This window comes from Ammospiza nelsoni, chromosome 1 (genome assembly GCF_027579445.1).
Source record: "Ammospiza nelsoni isolate bAmmNel1 chromosome 1, bAmmNel1.pri, whole genome shotgun sequence".
Classification (NCBI taxonomy): Eukaryota; Metazoa; Chordata; class Aves; order Passeriformes; family Passerellidae; genus Ammospiza; species Ammospiza nelsoni.
Window position 1 is genome coordinate 5906982 of NC_080633.1, and position 17760 is coordinate 5924741.

Genomic DNA, 17760 nt, shown 5'->3' on the forward strand with positions numbered 1-17760 from the left:
TAATTCTGTTCATCAGGACACCCAAATAGAGAATTAAAATGGGGTGATGTGACAGTTCTGCTCTTCTTGAAGAGCAAAAATTTGCTTTGGATTCTTTAAGAACATTTTAATATTTTAAAGGACAGCAGGGAGCCTCTGAAATGGCATCAGCCTCCTCCTGTGCCTTATAACCATTTTTTGCATGAATGAAAAAACAGAAATCAGTAAAACCCCTTGAAAGTGTAATTGAGGGAAGAATTGTTTGGTGCTGCAGAGGAAATAGTTGAGAGATTTAGTCATGAGGTGTGAAGGAAGATAAGAACTTGGGTTTGAGTCTTTCAAGGCCCTTTCTAGTTTGAGATAATTGTGTGCTGTGGGCATTTGCTACAGGGGACATTTTGGTTGTGTCTCTGGGATGGCCCAGGATAGTCCAGGTCTGTTTTTTTATTCAAAACTTCATATCTGGACAAAGCTCTGTAATCTTTCCTTATCTGCTTTCAACCTCCAGGCAGGAAATATTTTTTCTCATCTGTTTTCTAGATCCTCTCATTTTGGCTTTATATACGGGGAAAAAAGTCAGTTTATAAATTTTGTGTCATCACTGGCTTAACCACAGTTATGTGGTAGCTCTTGATTTTTGGTTTATCCCAGAGGAAATAACCACCACAACCCCAGATTTCTGGAGCTCCTTCCCTTAACTCCATACTCAAGACTTATGGGTACTTTCCTGTTCCACCAGTCTGTTCAAGAAAAGTCTTTTCTCTATAAATCTTGTAAATCCTGCATTGCAAGGTTGATAATGTTGTTGAGAATTGTTGGGTTTTCCCCTCCATCTGCCATGAGATGATCATACACTGAATCCCATAAGGAATTCCTGCCTGTCCACCCAACATTTTGCCTGTTCTTGCCATCATTTCAGCGGCTTCTGCAGCTGGAGGAAGTACTAGGTAACTTGGGAAGAAAGAGGCAAAATTGTAAGCATGGAGATCCAGTGGGAAAATTCAAACTGGCTCTTATTTAGGTTCACTAAACACTAGAATAAAAATTCCTAGAATATAAAAGTGTGAGCAAATATTCCTGATTAGGCTACCAAGAAGGGAAATGTCATTAACAACTTAACTCCGTGGAAGAAACTTCTGCTAAATTACTGTGGATGCTTCTGGTGTCTCAGCTTAATTACTGGGCACAGTAGTAATGGTAAGATGAAACAAATTTTTAGTCTTTCCTCCACTCACAGTGGAGATTCAAGTCTAAAATCTGCCTTTTGCTGGGCACCTCTCTTTGGGATGAACAAGAGAACTTTTATATTCTTTCTACCCATTTAAATGGCTCAAAATTTAAACAGGAACTTCTGTCACAGACATATTTTATGACAAATCCTTTTGTTGGGATCTCTTCTCCTGAGAAGCTGAGATGCCTCAGAAACAAAATATAAACAATAATTATCTGCTGCTGTGGAATGCAACAGGTGAATTTTTGATTGGTCTCATGTGGTTGTTTCTAATTAATAGCCAATCACAGTCAGCTGGCTCGGATTCTCTGGTCAGTCACAAGATTGTATTATCATTCCATTACTTTCTATTCATTGCTAGCCTTCTGATGAAATCCTTTCTTCTATTCTTTTAGTATAGTTTTAATATAAAATTTTCTTTTAATATAATATATATCATAAAATAATAAATCAGTCTTCTGAAACATGGAGTCAAGATTCTCATCTCTTCCCTCATCCTGGATCCCCTGTGAACACCACCACAGAACTTCTAAGAGGAAGGCTTATCAGAAAAATTATTCCATTCTGGCTTTTTCTCCAATGAGTAATGCTTACCACTGCAAAGCTAGAGAGGGGGAAAAAATGAAGATTAAAGGAGAAGTAGCTCATCAGGTCTACCAGTTCCCTCTGTGCAACTACTCTTTGAATGAATGGATAGTGGGATGAGAGACAGCTGAGCATCAGATAAAATCAGGTTAAAAATTCTTCATGTCAAGTGCCAGTGGTAAAATTACAATCATTCATCTGGGAAAATGGTGACTACTGATAGGCAATTATTTTCCTACCTGCAGTTCTAGATTTGGTAAGAGATTGCGATCAATAAGCCCAAGGAGGATTATTTTTAGACATTAATAATAACAAACCGGGAAGACTGGAGTTTTAGATGCAGCAGTGATTGTACATAAAAAATTAAATAAAGGGGGGAAAAAAGGTTGAAAATAATGATAGTTTACATCCACAGCATTATGAAAATTATGAGATCAATATATCAATGTCAAAGTCATTGTGCTGTTGGTTATCATTAGGAGAGTTAATAGTTTAAAAATACAAGCTGACTAAAAAACTATAAAACCTAATTTCAATACTTGGAAAGATTTTGAGGAAAGCAGCTCCAAATAACACCTGGAAATCCTGTCTTGGGTTGTGGTGTTTTAATTAAAGACATTTTTGATGAAGTGAAGCTTCATGAACGTGCGAGCTAGAACGGATTAAAAGCTATGGGATGTCAGATGTGTCACTGGCTTAGAGAAGTACCAATGGACTGGGTGTAGTTGGTTCATGTAGCTGGTGATTTTAGAATCTTTAATGTCATTTATGTATTCCATTATGAAAATGGATTATTGACTAGTCAGTAAGTAGAAATCTGAGTCCTTTTGTTGAGCAGGGCTTAATGTAAGGGCTGAAAGCATAAGAAAAAAAGCTTTAGAGTAGAACTTTAAAACTATAATTAAATTATATAAAGTCACTTATGGAATGATAGTCTTAAACCCCAGCATTTTCTTTTTCTTTAGACTAAATACCCTGTTTAAGACACTCTGAAAGAGTGTTGTTTTCAAATTGTTCTATATACCTTTTTCCTCTCAAAATAAGAATATTTTAAGGTGAAAAAGAGCAACCCTGTAATTTCCGTTAGTCTTGTCCAAGCAACTGGCATTAAAAAAAATTAACAAGTAAGATAAATGAATGTTCAAGCTTTGTAAGCCTTTAAATGGGAGGAATCAGCTACTATTTTTATAGCTTAAAGCAGGTATTTCAGGGTTGTTATTTTTTTCTTCTAGAGTAGTTTCTGGCATTCATTTCATGGCAGTGATTTTTCTCTTCTGGAGTCAGATTGTGTGGTTAACAGTGATCTGGGGAAAAAAAACAAAACTACTTTTAAAAGGAAAAATCCAAATCAAGATTAATATTATATTTTTTGTCACCTCCAGTTAGACCTGGATGATTTAGGGTTGCTTCAGGTTCTATATTTAGCAAGATGTATAGAGTATGTGAAGTTTTGGGGATACCCATCCAAATCATGGCACTGGGCGTTTGAGAAGGGATCAAAGGTTGTACAGAATAGATGCTGAGGCATAAATGTGTGAATATATACAAATGTACATCTGCATGTCGATGAGGCTGGGGGTATCTTCTCTAAGCTCTGTTCCTGATTGTTATCTCTTCCTGATGGAATAATTTCAGTTTCCAGAACCACTGAAATGGAGCTCTATGAACAGATACTCTGAATCTGTATGGGGACTGTAGAGAAAAGAATTTTGTCCAAGTCAGATAATAAATATGGCAAATTTTGGGAGAGCTGAAGTGTTTGAGGAGTTGTCTGAGGTGGTAATAGAAGACAGTGAGTGTTTGATGAATAATCATGGAGGTGGGAGGAAAGAGAGAAGCAATAAATCAAGTTGGGACTGGAATAGGTGTTTTTTTTATGTATGATTGTGAATGAACCAGTGATTAAAACAAGGAACCTCTCTGGGCTTTCAGATGGTGCTTGTCAGCATGGAATCTATTGACATTACTCTAACTGTAAATATTGTGGCTTTGTTCAAGCACTGTGGGTCTTTTGATAAATAGCTTCATCAATGCTCAAAACTTAATGCTCTGGTGTGTTATTAACATGGGTATTGTACCTGTACACTTTGATTTTTTTAGCTAAATAGAAAAAGAAACCCCCAACAGAAGTGCAAGGATCAGAAAAACTTAGGAATTTATCATGGTGAATCCAATATAGTCTTTTCCTGACCATCCATCAAGGCTTTTTTCAGCCTTGTGGTGAAAGATGATGTTCTTATATTGTAAATATTTGAAATATTTTGTGAAACAGGAGAATTTCTACCTCAGTTATACCTTTTGTTCTCATCACTGCTAATAGAGAGATCTACTTGAAGAAAGATCTGCCATGGAAAATTCAGACTAAACATTTTCAGTTTTCCTGCACTTTCAAATTGTTCATAAACTACAGAATTAAAGCACCACCTGGCTTGAACAGTGATGTGCATTTAAAAGGACTTTCTGTGTGCCCATTAAGGTCTGTCCATGCTCCAGGTTCAGCAATAAAGTGCATTGCAAAGGCAAGAACATCTTCTGCTTTTACACTGAGCACACAGCCCAGGTGCGCCCTGAGCACAGAATAACTTGCATTGCTGCGTGCTCTTATTGCACTGGTTTTAAGGAATAGGTAAAGATATATTTTCTCCTGATAATTTCCATCAGTGTTGAACTCCCCCAAGCATGGTAGAGATAAAATATAGGAATTCCCAGGCTCAACCTGGCCTTGGCATACCTAGGGCAGCATCTCTCTGTGCCACTGAACAGTCCCATTTGTTCCAGCAAATGATTAGTACAGCTCAAAGTATAGATATTTTTCTCATTTTCTGTTAACAATAACTGTTGTAACTCAGGATATCCTTATCTACACAGGCAACAAATCTTTCTTTGAATGTTTTGTCCACAGGGGCAGCCTGCGGCAGCAACTTCTGCAGTTCAAATGGGAAATAGAGTGAAAAAATATTTCCTTTATCTTTAGTTTTGAAAATTCTTCTTTTCATTTCCCCCTTCCATTTTCTTAGGGCAAAAATCATTGTTATCATGTTCTTGTCACTGGGAGCACACAAAGCCCCCTGTTCTCTTTTTCCAGAATACATGCTATTTTTTTTACTGTGATAGTCACCTTTTTTGCCAGGATAAAAGATGCCCGTTTTTTCAATTGCTGCTCTTCCTAAATTTCCCCAGTCATCCTCATTACTTCTCAATAATTTCCAGTCTGGCAGGTACCCTATTGAAAGCATTGAAAGTGGTATTTCTTAAGATCATCAAGACCAACCATTCTTCCATCACTGCCAAGGTCACCAAGTGTCACATCCACACATCTTTCAAACACCTGCAAGGGTGGTGGCTCCACCACGTCCTTGGCATGATAACCTTTCCCATGAAGAAATACTTCATAATATCCAATCCAAACCTCCTCATGTGCAACCTGAGGTCGTTTCTCCCAGTCCTGTCATCAAGCCTGACCTGGCTGCACCCTCCTGTCAGGGAGCTGTAGAGAGTGAGGAGCCTTTCCTGTTTTCCAGATCAACATTCCCACCCATCTTGGTGTCATCTGCAAACTGCCTGAGGCTGCACTGGATCCCCTTGTCCATACTGCTCCATCCTTGCCCTCCTGTGTATCAGTATCACACTTTCCTCTGATCGCGGCTTCGCATTACATAAAAGCGTTGACTAAGAAACCCTACCAAAAAAAGAATCCATCTCTCTTATCTGAACTTTTACAGGAAATTTAAGGGCTGACAAGGTTATGAATAGGTGAGATTTTCTCTTTCTCTGCTTTAGTTCGCTTTCTGACAGCTTAATATTCCATTTTGCATTTCTCTGCTCTTTTTTTTTTTTTTTTAGTGGAGTAGGTGTCTCTAGTGCTCCTCATTCAGTCCATGCCTCACACTTTATTTACCAGGAAAATACTGTGTATAGGAGAAAATACTGTGTATAGGAGATGCTGTTACCTCTCTGTTCACCTCTTTCCCTTGCTCTTATAAATGTAACAAAGATGTGCAGCCCTCTGCTAGCCCACAGACATCCTGCACAGACTTTTCATCTTAACCCATGTTTTCTGTCTCCCAGCCATTTTTTGATCCAATTTATTTGTTTTCTTTATCACAGTAAGTGCAGAAGTTGGGATTTTTTTTCTATTTTTCCATCATCTGCCTGTAATCACAAATGCATTTGACCTTTGTAGCAGCTTTTGATTTTAATTCTTTTGTGTGAAACATATGAAAAAAAAATTCCACAAAACACAAAAACATCTACAAAACTTCCAGAGAGCACACTTCAGCACTTTGCTGCCTACTCACGTGGAGCACATGTCTAAACAAGTGGTACTAAATGTGCTTTTAGTTACTGTGCACCCTACAGCCCTAAGAGTGGGGGTCTGAGTGACTGGTGAGGCACAGAGGCATAGAAGGAGATTATCTGAAGATGTTTAAAAGCCAGCATGTCCATTTATTGCTAGTCATTGTCTCCTGCCTTGTCTTCCTGGGGATGCTCCTGGGCTTGGCAAGCTCCCCATGCCAAATTGAGAGCATCTGAATTCTCTTCTCTCCTCTAGTGCACACCTCCAAAAGCTCCTGATGCGCTTTTCCTTCCTTCCTGGTGTGCTTTTTGTTCCCTCAGGCCATGTGAGCAGCACAAACCAGGTTCTGTGGATCTCTGAGGCTTTCAGAGCCTCTTCCCAGTGCACGGGAGCCATCTAGCTCAAGAGGGCTTGATTGATATTTTTAGTGGCTTTTTAACAAAAGGGGGAAAATCTGTGCTGTCAAAATTGGAGATATTTTCTGTGCTGTGGTGACTGCTGAGCCTGGCAGGGAAATTGTTTCTCTAACTTGTCTGGAGAGTGGGGAGAAGCACTAACAGAAAGACTCAAACTGAAGGTGAACCACTTTCCTCTCACCACCTGGTTGTATGATTTTCTACAACCTCCTCCCAGCCCCTCCGTATCTCCTGCAGGACAACTCATGCCCAAAATTCCAGGCTGTGTTTACCACAAAATCATGCAATTGCCTGTGCTGTACATAAAGTCGTCCCCTTGATCTCTACTCCCTCTACCCACCCAACCATCTTGGTTGTAACTCCTCCTATTCCTTTTTGAACTGAAGTTTAAGAAATGTCCTTGCGTGTGGTTACAGGTATGGAGGTATCAGAGAGCTGAGCTAGAAGAGATTTCCCAGGGAAAGAGGGAGGATGGGAAGCAAGGAGAGGAGAGCACCCAAGAGCCTCTGAAACTCAGCAGAAGGGTCAGCAGCAGCAAATACCAGCAAAGAACACCCAGATCTCCTGTCAGGGGCTGAGCAACAGGAGAGCAACTGATTATTATAATTATTTACAACCCCTTTTAGCCGGGAAGAACTAACCAGCGGTTCCATTTTTTTCCCCAAGCATTCTCCCCTAATAACACCCTTAATACAGCCTGTTCCATGGCTTTTGTGAGGCATGTTTTTCATCTTCAAACTCAATTTCATTTATTAGAGGCTTCTCCGTGTGCGACACAGTGTGCACACAGCAAGTGCAGCAAGGACTCGTTTTAATTACCGTGAATTACCGGGAGGCAGAGCGCGTTTGCGCCGGTGGGCGAAAGGGAGAGGAGGGGGTGTTGTCTATTTCCTCTCCGTGCCACATATCACAGCTGTAAGGAGACGGAGCTTTTCTGAGCTGCACTTTAAATTTGGAATGGGCACGTTGGGTGGCTGGCAGTGCTCTGTGCCAGCCCCAGCACTGGGGGAAAGTCTCCAGCCAGCGAGTGCCCGTGTGGCTGCAATAAATAGTCTGAGATAACAAACACCTCTCTGAAGTTTTTGTTAGAAAGTCAGCCAGAGGACTCTTCTCTGGGCAGTGACTAATGATATTTGAATGCTGCTCTTTATGCAAGTGGGATAATATATAGGGTTGTTGTGGTGGTTTTATTTTTAATTGGAATTAATTTGTTGTAAGATGAGTCAAAATAACGTTTCAGGAGGGCCTTCAAAGGAGGAGCAGAAACTAGAGGCAGAACATATATTTTCTAAGCTGACTCCAAACCTTTCTCAGTTTTCTGAATGAGAAGAATTTCCTTTCCTTCACACATTAATGAGGAAGGTTTCTACCCTGTATTCTATCCTGCAGTCTATATACTCTACTGGCTTTCTGCTCAGTTGTGTGATAAAGGTGTGGAAAGCACAAGCTGGAGTATATTTTTAATTGGATTTTTTTTTTTTTGCTTTTTTCTTTTTATTTTTCCCCTGTTAATTTGACAAGTGGAGACACTGTGAATGTTTACTCTGTTAGAATCACCTAGTGTAGGAGGGAGCAATGCAGAAGCCTGGAAGATATTGAGAAATCAGAAAAAGTGTAGGAAGAAACAGACAAAATGATGAAGAACTGACTTTGTAAGGAAGATATTGCAAGAACAGACATGGAAAATTTGTGGTTTTACCCACTTGCATATAATGGCTTTAAAATTATGGCCATTGTTATTTGCTTTGAGAAATGTAGGAGGCAGAAAAAGGACTTGAAAGAGACCTTGTTATTCAAACTATTTTTACTTCTTTTAATGTGACCAGGTAGTTGCCTTACTCTGGAAATTCCTGTAGAAAAATTCCTAAAAAGCAACATGTACCCTATGATTTTGACACCAACATTTTAGTAAAGCTGGTAAAAATAAGAAATTAGCATTACCTTTGGAAAGAACGGCATGTTGCATAAAGTTTATGTACACACACAGAGGTGCTACAAATATAATGGTTTTGGCTTAATTTCACTTCAAAAATTAAGAAAAAACCCATAAAGAAGCACCTAAAATAGAGGTTTTCAGTTTTATTTTCTGTATTTGTTTTCCTATTTTTCCCCCACTCACAAGCTGATATTTTTCTGTGAAAAAACAAACAAAAATTAATTGCAATCTTCCAAGGCAATGGAAAATCATTGTGCTTTCATGTGGCGTTGCTCAGTTTGAGCAGTTTTCAGAGAGAAAATCCTGCTCTGCATGAAAAAGGAGTTCCTAGTTCTTTGCCCAGGTTAGAGTTGGGAACTGACGGGAAGCTGAGGCCATGGGTTAATGTGGTACCAAGGGTGTTCATTCTTTAAAGCAAGAGTGATGCCTGTTTTCTTCTTGCAGCTCTCTGATTGCCCAGCAGGCTTGATTGAAACCCAAACCAACGGGCTTTGAAGCAAAGATTGATTGTTGTGCATATTTTTGATAACACAGCAATTTGTCTCCTTGGGTGTAGAGCTCTAATCCCCCTTTCATTTGTCAGTGGGGGATCGGGAGCTCGCCCATTCCTCAGCCCCAGGTTTGTCACAGTGGCTGTGGCACTCCCTGCACAGACCCCATGGCGAAGGTGTGCCCTCCCAGCAGCACCTACTCACCAATTCCTCAGCCTGCATCCCACGGGGCTCTTTGGCACCTGCCTTGCTGCTTGGTTTAGAAATGTAAATGCTTAAGTCAAGAGCAGACAACAGAATTTTGCGTTTTCGAGATTTCAGATTTCTTGTTTGCACACAGAGAATTCTTGTCCTCCCTAATTCTGTGCCCACATGCTTTTCTTATCTTCTGATTTGGCTGACCAGGAGGTGTTGGTTTGGTTTTCAACCAACGCTGTGCTCCAGGATTTCAATCAAACCTGGAATCATAGAATGGTTTCTGTTGGATAGGACCTTGAAGAGCATCTAGCTCAGAGAAAGGTGGTCTGGTGTGTTTGTGTCACTGACTCTGTGCATCCCAAATAAGATGCCACCTGTCCTGAGAAAAGCACAAGTCCTTGCCCAGCAGAGCTGGAGGGTGAAAGGTGATGCAGATGTGGCATCTTTCCCTGTTTTGTGGTGATTGATCACCAATCCTCAACCATACCCAGTCCCAAGTGCTGCTGTCACACCAGGTGTTTCTGTAGAAATCCCATGTGACCAGACAAAGTGGAAAAGCATCCAGTGTGAGCAGGATGTGTGCTCTGATAACTTGTGAACGCCATCACGTGCCCCTGTAACCACAAGCTCCTGGGCAGTAATTCCCTCTTGGCATGCAGCAGAGCAGGGCTTTTCCACTGCTCGCAGCTTACCGAGAAAGCCACAGCACATCTGTTCAGTGCTTGAGCCACTGAGCATTCCCTGCATAGCCCGCCTGGATAAGCTGTCACTCTTGATTTTTAAAACATTTCACAGCAGAGGGTTGGCCTGGAATGGGGAACCTCCTGTGAGCAGCATCTGCAGAGGCCCCTCTGCTCACAGAGCCTCACCAGGCAAGGCTGCCACCATCATCCCTTGGCCAAGAGGGATCACGTCCTCTCTGCTGCAGCAAAGCACACCAGATTAGTTACCCCTCCTCAGTGAGCTGCACACCTCCGCTTTGCATTTCTTATGTTTCTAGAGCAATGCTTTCATCTGTTCTTCCCTGCCACCAGCCAGGTTTTAGAAATGCTCCTTAGAACATCTTTTCTTCGCGCTCCTTCCAGAACACTGACTGTGCCTTTCCTTTTGAGAAGAAATTGGCCTCCTGTTCTGTTAGTCTGCATGTTAGACTTGGTTGGCTGGGGAGAGAAGAAGAAGTGTGTATGCAAAGTCTCTCATTAGCCTGGAGATGCTAATTTCCTTAAGCCTTATTGAGAGTCAACCTGGGAATGATCCACAGCGCTTAAATTTAGCTTGCTCTTCTGAGGCTCCCTTGAGAAGTTTCTGTCTCTCTCCATTGCCATTACAGATGACTACAATGATAAATATTTGTCTTTGTGAATACTTCCTTGTTTGTTTGGTCTTTAACAGGGTGTATTTTTATTTCTTTTGCTTTGTACTGTGCATTTCCTATGCTGAGCAGAATCCACCAGACTGAGGGAGTGGGCTGCTTTGTTAATATTGTTACATTCTGAGTTAGAGCTGGTTACGTTTTTAACCTATGAGTCAGTAATTTCTGCCACAAACTTCAATTAATACGTGTCTCATCAATGCAGAGACTAAAAGTTACAGGCTAGCATATGGTTTGGTTTCATTACATTTGCAGAATTTAGTAACAATGTTCTTGGTTTGAAGAGAGAGACATGGCTGAGTAGAATTTCCTAAAAACATTGCCCACAGCCCGTCATCACCTTCTTCAACAGGTCTGATTTGGAACACAAACAGCAAGCACTTGCAGAGATTAGAAAACATATTTATTTTTTCAATTCATAGAAATTAAAAGTAGCAAAACAAAGCAAAAGCATGCCATTCATCTCTCAGTTGCTGTCCCAATTGGATATGCTGGTTGGTGGATGATATTTTTGAATGCTATCATTCCCAGAATGTGTTTATTAAAAAGCCATTTCTCTATTTCTGTTGCAGTGAACTATTTCATAAAAAACGGTACAGAAGATGTGTTACTGTGTGGCAACAGCAGTGATGCTGGGTAAGTACTTGAAAAATATCTTCAATTCTGGTCTGATTTTGTTGCCTTCATTATTATTATTATTATTATTATTATTATTATTATTATTATTATTATTACTACATTTTCCTCTAGTTCTGTCCACTTTTCACCAGCATGAAGTAGCTCTTTCAACTTCCTTAGGTCTAGGCATAATAGTAGAGAGTATAATGACAATATTGTGCATAGTAATACAATTTTCTCAACTGCAGGGAGGAGAAGTTTCTATGTGTCACTTACTCAGGTTTAAAATCTTTAGGGGCCTTATTACAGTTCTTTTTCAATACATTTGAATTTCTCAGTAAAAAATAGTGAAAACTAAGTAAAATTTTGGCTGAGTGGAGAGTATTTTAATGGAAATGAAACAGAACACCTGGAGGGATTGAAACTGATGATGAATTCCTGGCTTTTGGCAAAGGAAGATAAACAAATCAACAAATGCCCCAAAAATAGCATGCTTTGGAAGTGGGGGGGTACTCAGGGTTGAATTGTGATCTACATTTGCACTTGATTTGATTATGGACTACATGTATTTTCTCGTTGTATAGACAGTGAAGAGATCAGGGGTATACTAACATCCCCTGCATAAAGGACTTTATTCATATCCCTGCCATCTTTAGATGCCCATGGTTCCTCCTGAATCCCATCCCCAGGGTACAAGTGCACTGTCAGAGCTCGTGATTTTATCTGACAGCTTCTCATGATCTTGATGGAAGTGGAAGAGTTCAGACAGGATGGAAGGAGATGGGATCTTCTGTGGTCAGAGGAAATTATAAGCCATGCAAAGATTGCAGGCTGTTGGGAGTTGTATAAAGAGGAGGAAAATACCTTGGAGTAGTGGGACAGAGGAGCTTTTGAGCCAAATATGTGAGAGCATTTGAACCAGGGAGGTGGGTGTCTTAGGCCAAGAGAGGAGGGGAGGAGGTGAGATGATCTACTTCTGGAGGAAGATGTTCTGAGCTGGTAGAACCAAATCTGGAAGAATGCAAAAAGAAATAAAAGGTTTCATTTAGGAGCAATTTATTGAGGAAAAAAAAAAAGGCATGTGTGTGCAGGGAGATGAAGGGAAGATGAAATCTGAACTTGCTTGTGGACAAAAAAGGCAAGAAAAGCCCTCAGGTGCTGGGGAGAGATGTTTTGCTTTCTGCTGCCGCTGCCTGTATCTGTATTGACATGAGACAAAGGGAAAGCTCAAAGCTCAGTGTCAGCCTTCCCTCTGCAGGCCTGGTGTGTCTGATGTGTATTGCCAGCCTGAGTTAGACTCCAAGATGCTTGGGCAGAGCGCCATGCTTTCCCCTTTATTTGTTCCTCGGGAGGTACAATGTCAGCATCCATTAATTAGGGCCTTTGTTGATTGTAATACATTGTGTTTATCCAGGCTCAGGCAGAACTCCAAGGCTATTGGGATGTTTCCCGGGAATCCCAGGATCTGGCAACCTCCATTGTGCTGGTGAACCTCAGCCTTTGCAAACCAATATTGGGAAACAACAAGTGCTCTGCACAGCAACAATATTTTGTGTGTGATGGAATATTCATTGTTCTCACTGGTGACCTGAGCTGTGGTGGTGGAAAGATGCTGCTCATGGGCAGTGCTGAAAGGGTTGATTGCTACTGCTTTGGAATTGTTCAACTGGTGGGAAGTTACACACCAATCCAATATCCATGGAGTATTTCTATATTGGCAGCCTGTATGGATTTAAGGGTTAGTTTGTAGCAAGGCAAATGAGCAAACCCACCCTCTTTCCTTCCTGTTAAAGTTAATAAATTTGGGTGTCAGCAAAATCCATGTTTGGAGAAAACCTCTGGTGGAGGCAGTGTACCCACAAGAGAATTACAGCCTGAAACAGCCAGGGGAGAACTTGCAGTTCTTGGGTATAAGAGAACAAAAATGACACCTTCAAACTGAGCGTTCTTGTACTTGTTTTGATAAATACATCAAAACTGTCAATGTTTGTGACATCAAGGGACAGCAACTCTCCCTTTATGCCTTGTTTCTTTCTTCTTCAGCTTTTTGCTGTTTTAGTTAAGTATTTAATACCACTGGGTAAGGTTTAAATGCCTAAAAATGGGTAATAAATATTCCTATTTACACTGGGTTTTTTTAGCTCAGAATTACCAAGTGTTGTCTCATCTGCTACACATTGCACAGAGTTGCTGCCAGTCATCCACTGCTGTTGTTTAAAGGCAGGAAGATAATAAGAAAGATGATCCTCAGGCCCCAGGGGATGTGCAAAATCATGTATTCCCACCTGTTGGGACAGGCAGAGCATCATTTACAGGCTGACGTACCTAAGGGGATTTGTTTTCTCTCACCCTTCAATGACTGAAGCCAAGAGCAAGAGTGGTCAACAGTAAACCAAAATCTGCATGCTTGGGACCTTCTGGGGCAGTTTTCAGCACAGGAGCAAAGGAGGGGACTTCAAAGGAAGCAGATGCATGAGGTTGTGGTTCCCTCATTTATTAGTAATGACATTCATAACTCTTGGGTTGGGAACCCATCAGGGCATCAGGAAGGTGTGGTAAGGAAAGAGAGGTGGCAAGGCCATGTCCGAGTGTTCTCAGCATTTGTGGAGTGTGCTTTTGCTCACAGTTTGAATTCATCAGCCTCTGGGACACACTGAGGACCCAAAGGAAATTCAGGGAAGGGTGGTGTCGTGTGTTCTCTCCTGGAAGGATTTGTTGTTAGAGTGAGGGATATCTGTGTTGTGGCCAGGATATTAAATCTTGAGGTAATTGAAGAAGCCATTTCAGTGCATTTTTAAAAGCATGTTAATGACACTCTGAGGTTTGTCTGGTCGCTGTTATTATGGAAGAGTTAAAAAAGAAATCCAAATAAATCTGCTCTGGCAATTGTTAGGTGATGAGGCTCAAGTGGTCTAATGTAAGAGTGTGTAGTGACAGAGACTGCAACCTGAGCTGGAGTAGCAAGCCAAAATCAGCAGGGAAATGATCATCAGTGGATTCTATATCACAGGCAATCTAATTATCTCCAAGGTGGGGGCTTTATTACATTACTGGGAGGGACTGTTTTCTGAACAAGCACCCAAGCTGCCAATAAAGCAGGAGGTAATGGATCTAGGTAATATTGATTCCAGTTCAGAAGGGATTTGAATAGATGTATGTCACTCAGCTGCAGCAAACACGTCTCTAGTACTTGACCTGGCAGGGAAGCAGGAAAAAAACCCATTTATTTGCATTTCTAGATATGCTTAAGCAACCTCAAGAATCTACTTAAAAAACTATACTGCAGAGACATGGTAGGAATGTCAGGGAGATGGCAAATTTCTTAGGTGCACAAGGGCTAATCTGTCTGTGAGGATTTTTCCCATGTGACACCTCAGAAACCTTCTTGAAAACTGAAATCTGACTTTTCTTCCTTTAATCAAACAGAACTTTTTTGCTGCTTTTCATTTTGTTTATCCAGCTGCATTTTCCCCCTTGGTGTACTGCAAGAACTTGTTTTGTGCTTACAAGGAACAGAGTAAAATAGAAACAAGAAGTAACTTTTGGAGGAGAGAGAAAATCAAATGATTGTGATCAAAGATGTTCTCTGGCTCCAAATGACACCTGCTTGGTGTTTCACAACAAGCACATTCAGAAAACTACACTGATAGAAAAATTATTTGCTCTGTGTGACAGATTGGTCAGACTGGGAGCAGTGCTAACAGTAAGGCTCTCTTAACAAAAACAAAAAGCCAAAAAAACCCAAAAGAAAGTGGTGCATTTGCAGTTGTTGATGGTTTTAGATGCATTTGGATGTTAAATTTAGTAGTTCATTTGGATGTTGCTGCACTGGGATATACACAAATTGTTTCTCTTTGCAATTTCAGCAACTTCTATTTTATTTGTTTAAAATAAATGGAGAAAGCTCAGATACTCTGATTTTTAAAAAGGATTACAAATTCTATACATTTGCTTCTCAATTTAATCCCCAGTACCTATCCAATGTTGAACACCTTGTTTCAGCCTCAAGGAAGGTGCAGTAAAGATCCAGTACAAAGGTCAAATAATTGGGAGATCTTAGGTGGGAGCAGAAGTTGGAAAATGGTGTTTCCTTAGTGAAGTCAAGTCCTGGCAGCAAGTAGATCATGATTTGTGAGGGCTGCAGAGCAGCAGGTAACAGTTGGCACCACCACATACTTCATATAAAAAAAAAAAATATATATATATATAAATATACACACCCACATCCTATATGTCTGCCCTCTTGATCCCACCTCCAGATCCAAGGATGCATCCTGCTGGAGCACACCACCACCAGAGCAGGTTCCCAGTGTGGAGCACATCCCTGTCAGGCCACGCCAACCCTCCCATGCAATTCCAGCTTTTATGGCAGCTGCAGCAGTGTGGAATTCTCTGTCTGTGAGAAAGGAAGATGCATTTCAGCTCTAAAGCATTTTCATCCTGCTGGAATTTCACAGGGATGTTTGTCTGCTGTGCTTTGGCTGCTGTTTTTATTTCCCCTCCTGCCTGAAGGTTTGGTTGAGCAATAGAAGCAGCAAGGAAATTTGTCCATTAGGAGAAAGAGACAAGATGCTGTCAATGTACAAAGTAAACAAACAGACACAAAAGAGAAACTTAAATTCTTTCTTTTCACTTTTCCATTTGCAATTACAACAAGGAGCTAGCTTTTCAGAAAAGTGTGCATGTTTTAAGTCAGTTGTGCCCTCTTTGGATCAGACTGCTTAATTTTTTTTCCCTTACACATGATATGTCCTGTGTATTCAGCTTATGGGCAGGAATAGTCTACAAAATCATCCTGACAATGAAAGCACATTTGCATCATGTCTGTACTGATATTACCAAAAATACTAGTGAACAGGAAGGAAAAAGCAGGCAGTAAATCTACTTCAGGAACAACAAGAAAGCACCTTTGGCAACTGCATCCTAGTAATTGTTGCTATAGAAACTTTAGCTACCTTTATTCTTACTATGACCTTGATTTTTCTTAACAGGATACGTTAAAATAGTGTACACTGTGGGGCAAGATTCTCTGTGGTTTGGTGAATTCTGTCACTGAGCTCATTGCATATCAGGGATGAAGGAATGACCACGTGTTGTGGTGCTCCTCAAAGTGTTTGTGTCAGTCCTAACCCTTTCTAAGGCATTATCAGAAAAAAAAAAAAACCCAAACCAACAACAAAACAAACATTTGTTTTCTTCTGTGTTGTGGCATTTTACTAAGGTAATTAATACCCCCATGTAAAATTGCAGCAGATGCCTGTTTTCATGGTCTCCATGAGCACCAAAAGCAGAGTTTTTGTGGCAGTTTCTCCCCATCACCCTCCTGTCAGCGTGCTCACTACACGTACAGTGATGCAGCACTTTGATCTCTCTGAGCTGTAGTAACATTCCTTTGCCTTTATGCATCCTCCAGGCAGTGATTTAAAGCCCCTTGTAAAGGCTTATCACACCCCTGAAGGGTAGAGAAGGAACATCCTCCGTGCTTGTTTCTTCTGCTATCGGCTGCTTCCACCAGTGCTGCTGCAGCTCTCACCCAGAACTTGGCAGGGCAGAGCCTGGAAAAATGTCAAAGAGCCAGAACATGTCAAACAGCATCCAGAACATGTCAAACAGCATCCAGCACACAGCCCCAGCTGCACCAGAAACTGGGGAGCTGCACCAGGGCAAGGTGCACACAGCTGGCCCTGTTACTCTGCTGCTGGCAATTAGACCATTGCAGCTCTAAGATGACTTAACTCATATCTGTGTTGTTGTTATTATTATTATTGCTGTTGTTGTTGTTATTGTTTTCTACAAGAAAGTCCTAGATTCAGGCCATTTTGTGCTGGATGCTGGACAAATAGGGTGAGAAGAGCTCTCTTGGCTTGGAGGTTTGGCATTTCAGAGGTGCAGTCCATGGATGAGTGGGGCAGAGATGTTGCACATAGACACTCCTGGGGAGTAACAGCAACACCTGAAATTTGAATTTTCTTCATTTAATCAGACTGAACTTTTTTGTTGCTTTTCATTTTGTTTATTTGACTGCATTTCCCCCCTTGATGTACTGCAAGAATTTGTTTTGTGCTTACAAGGAACAGAGTACAAGAGAAATAAGAAGCAACTTTTGGGGATGAGACAAAATCTTCAGTTCAGGAGAAAGCCCTGGTTGGAAGTTATGTAGGACTACCCAACTTTGTCAGGCAGGTCATGGTCTCTCAGTGTTTGACTTGCTGCAGAATGGGTCCATTCTAGGAAATGGGATAGTGGGAGCTTTGGCATGTGCCTGATGGATTGGTGTGTGCATTACCCTCACCAAACGCAGCCTGATGTGGCTGGGCTCACAGATGGGAGAGCCTGCAAAGGCTGCTTGAGTGAAGAAAGGAACACAATTTCCAAATGTGTCCTCTTCCAAATGTCACCAAAACAAAGGTGTTTTGGCAATAACTGTGTTGGTTAAACTACTAGAGCTAAAAAGGTAATTACATCCCAGATTATCAAGCAATACTAGTGAATCTGTTTCAAACCTTCAGGCTCAGCAGCACACCTTAAATGTATTTACCTAGATCCTGATGTAAATCACATAAGCTTCTCCATTTATTCTGAGCTGGTTACTGTGACAGGAGAGTGAGGATGGTCTGCTCATGGTGAGAAAACCTCA

The 17760-nt window shown here is 41.0% G+C and overlaps 1 protein-coding gene across 4 annotated transcripts in view; it reads left to right on the forward strand.

Annotated features, from left to right (window-relative positions):
- The window catches only part of LOC132085279 (sodium channel protein type 5 subunit alpha-like), a 178663-nt gene that overhangs the window by 26199 nt on the left and 134704 nt on the right, over positions 1-17760 (forward strand). For all 4 annotated transcript variants that reach the window (XM_059490655.1, XM_059490670.1, XM_059490677.1 and 1 more), the window contains exon 7: positions 11078-11141. In XM_059490655.1, coding sequence (XP_059346638.1) covers positions 11078-11141 — 64 coding nt within the window. The remainder of the gene's footprint in view (positions 1-11077; positions 11142-17760) is intronic.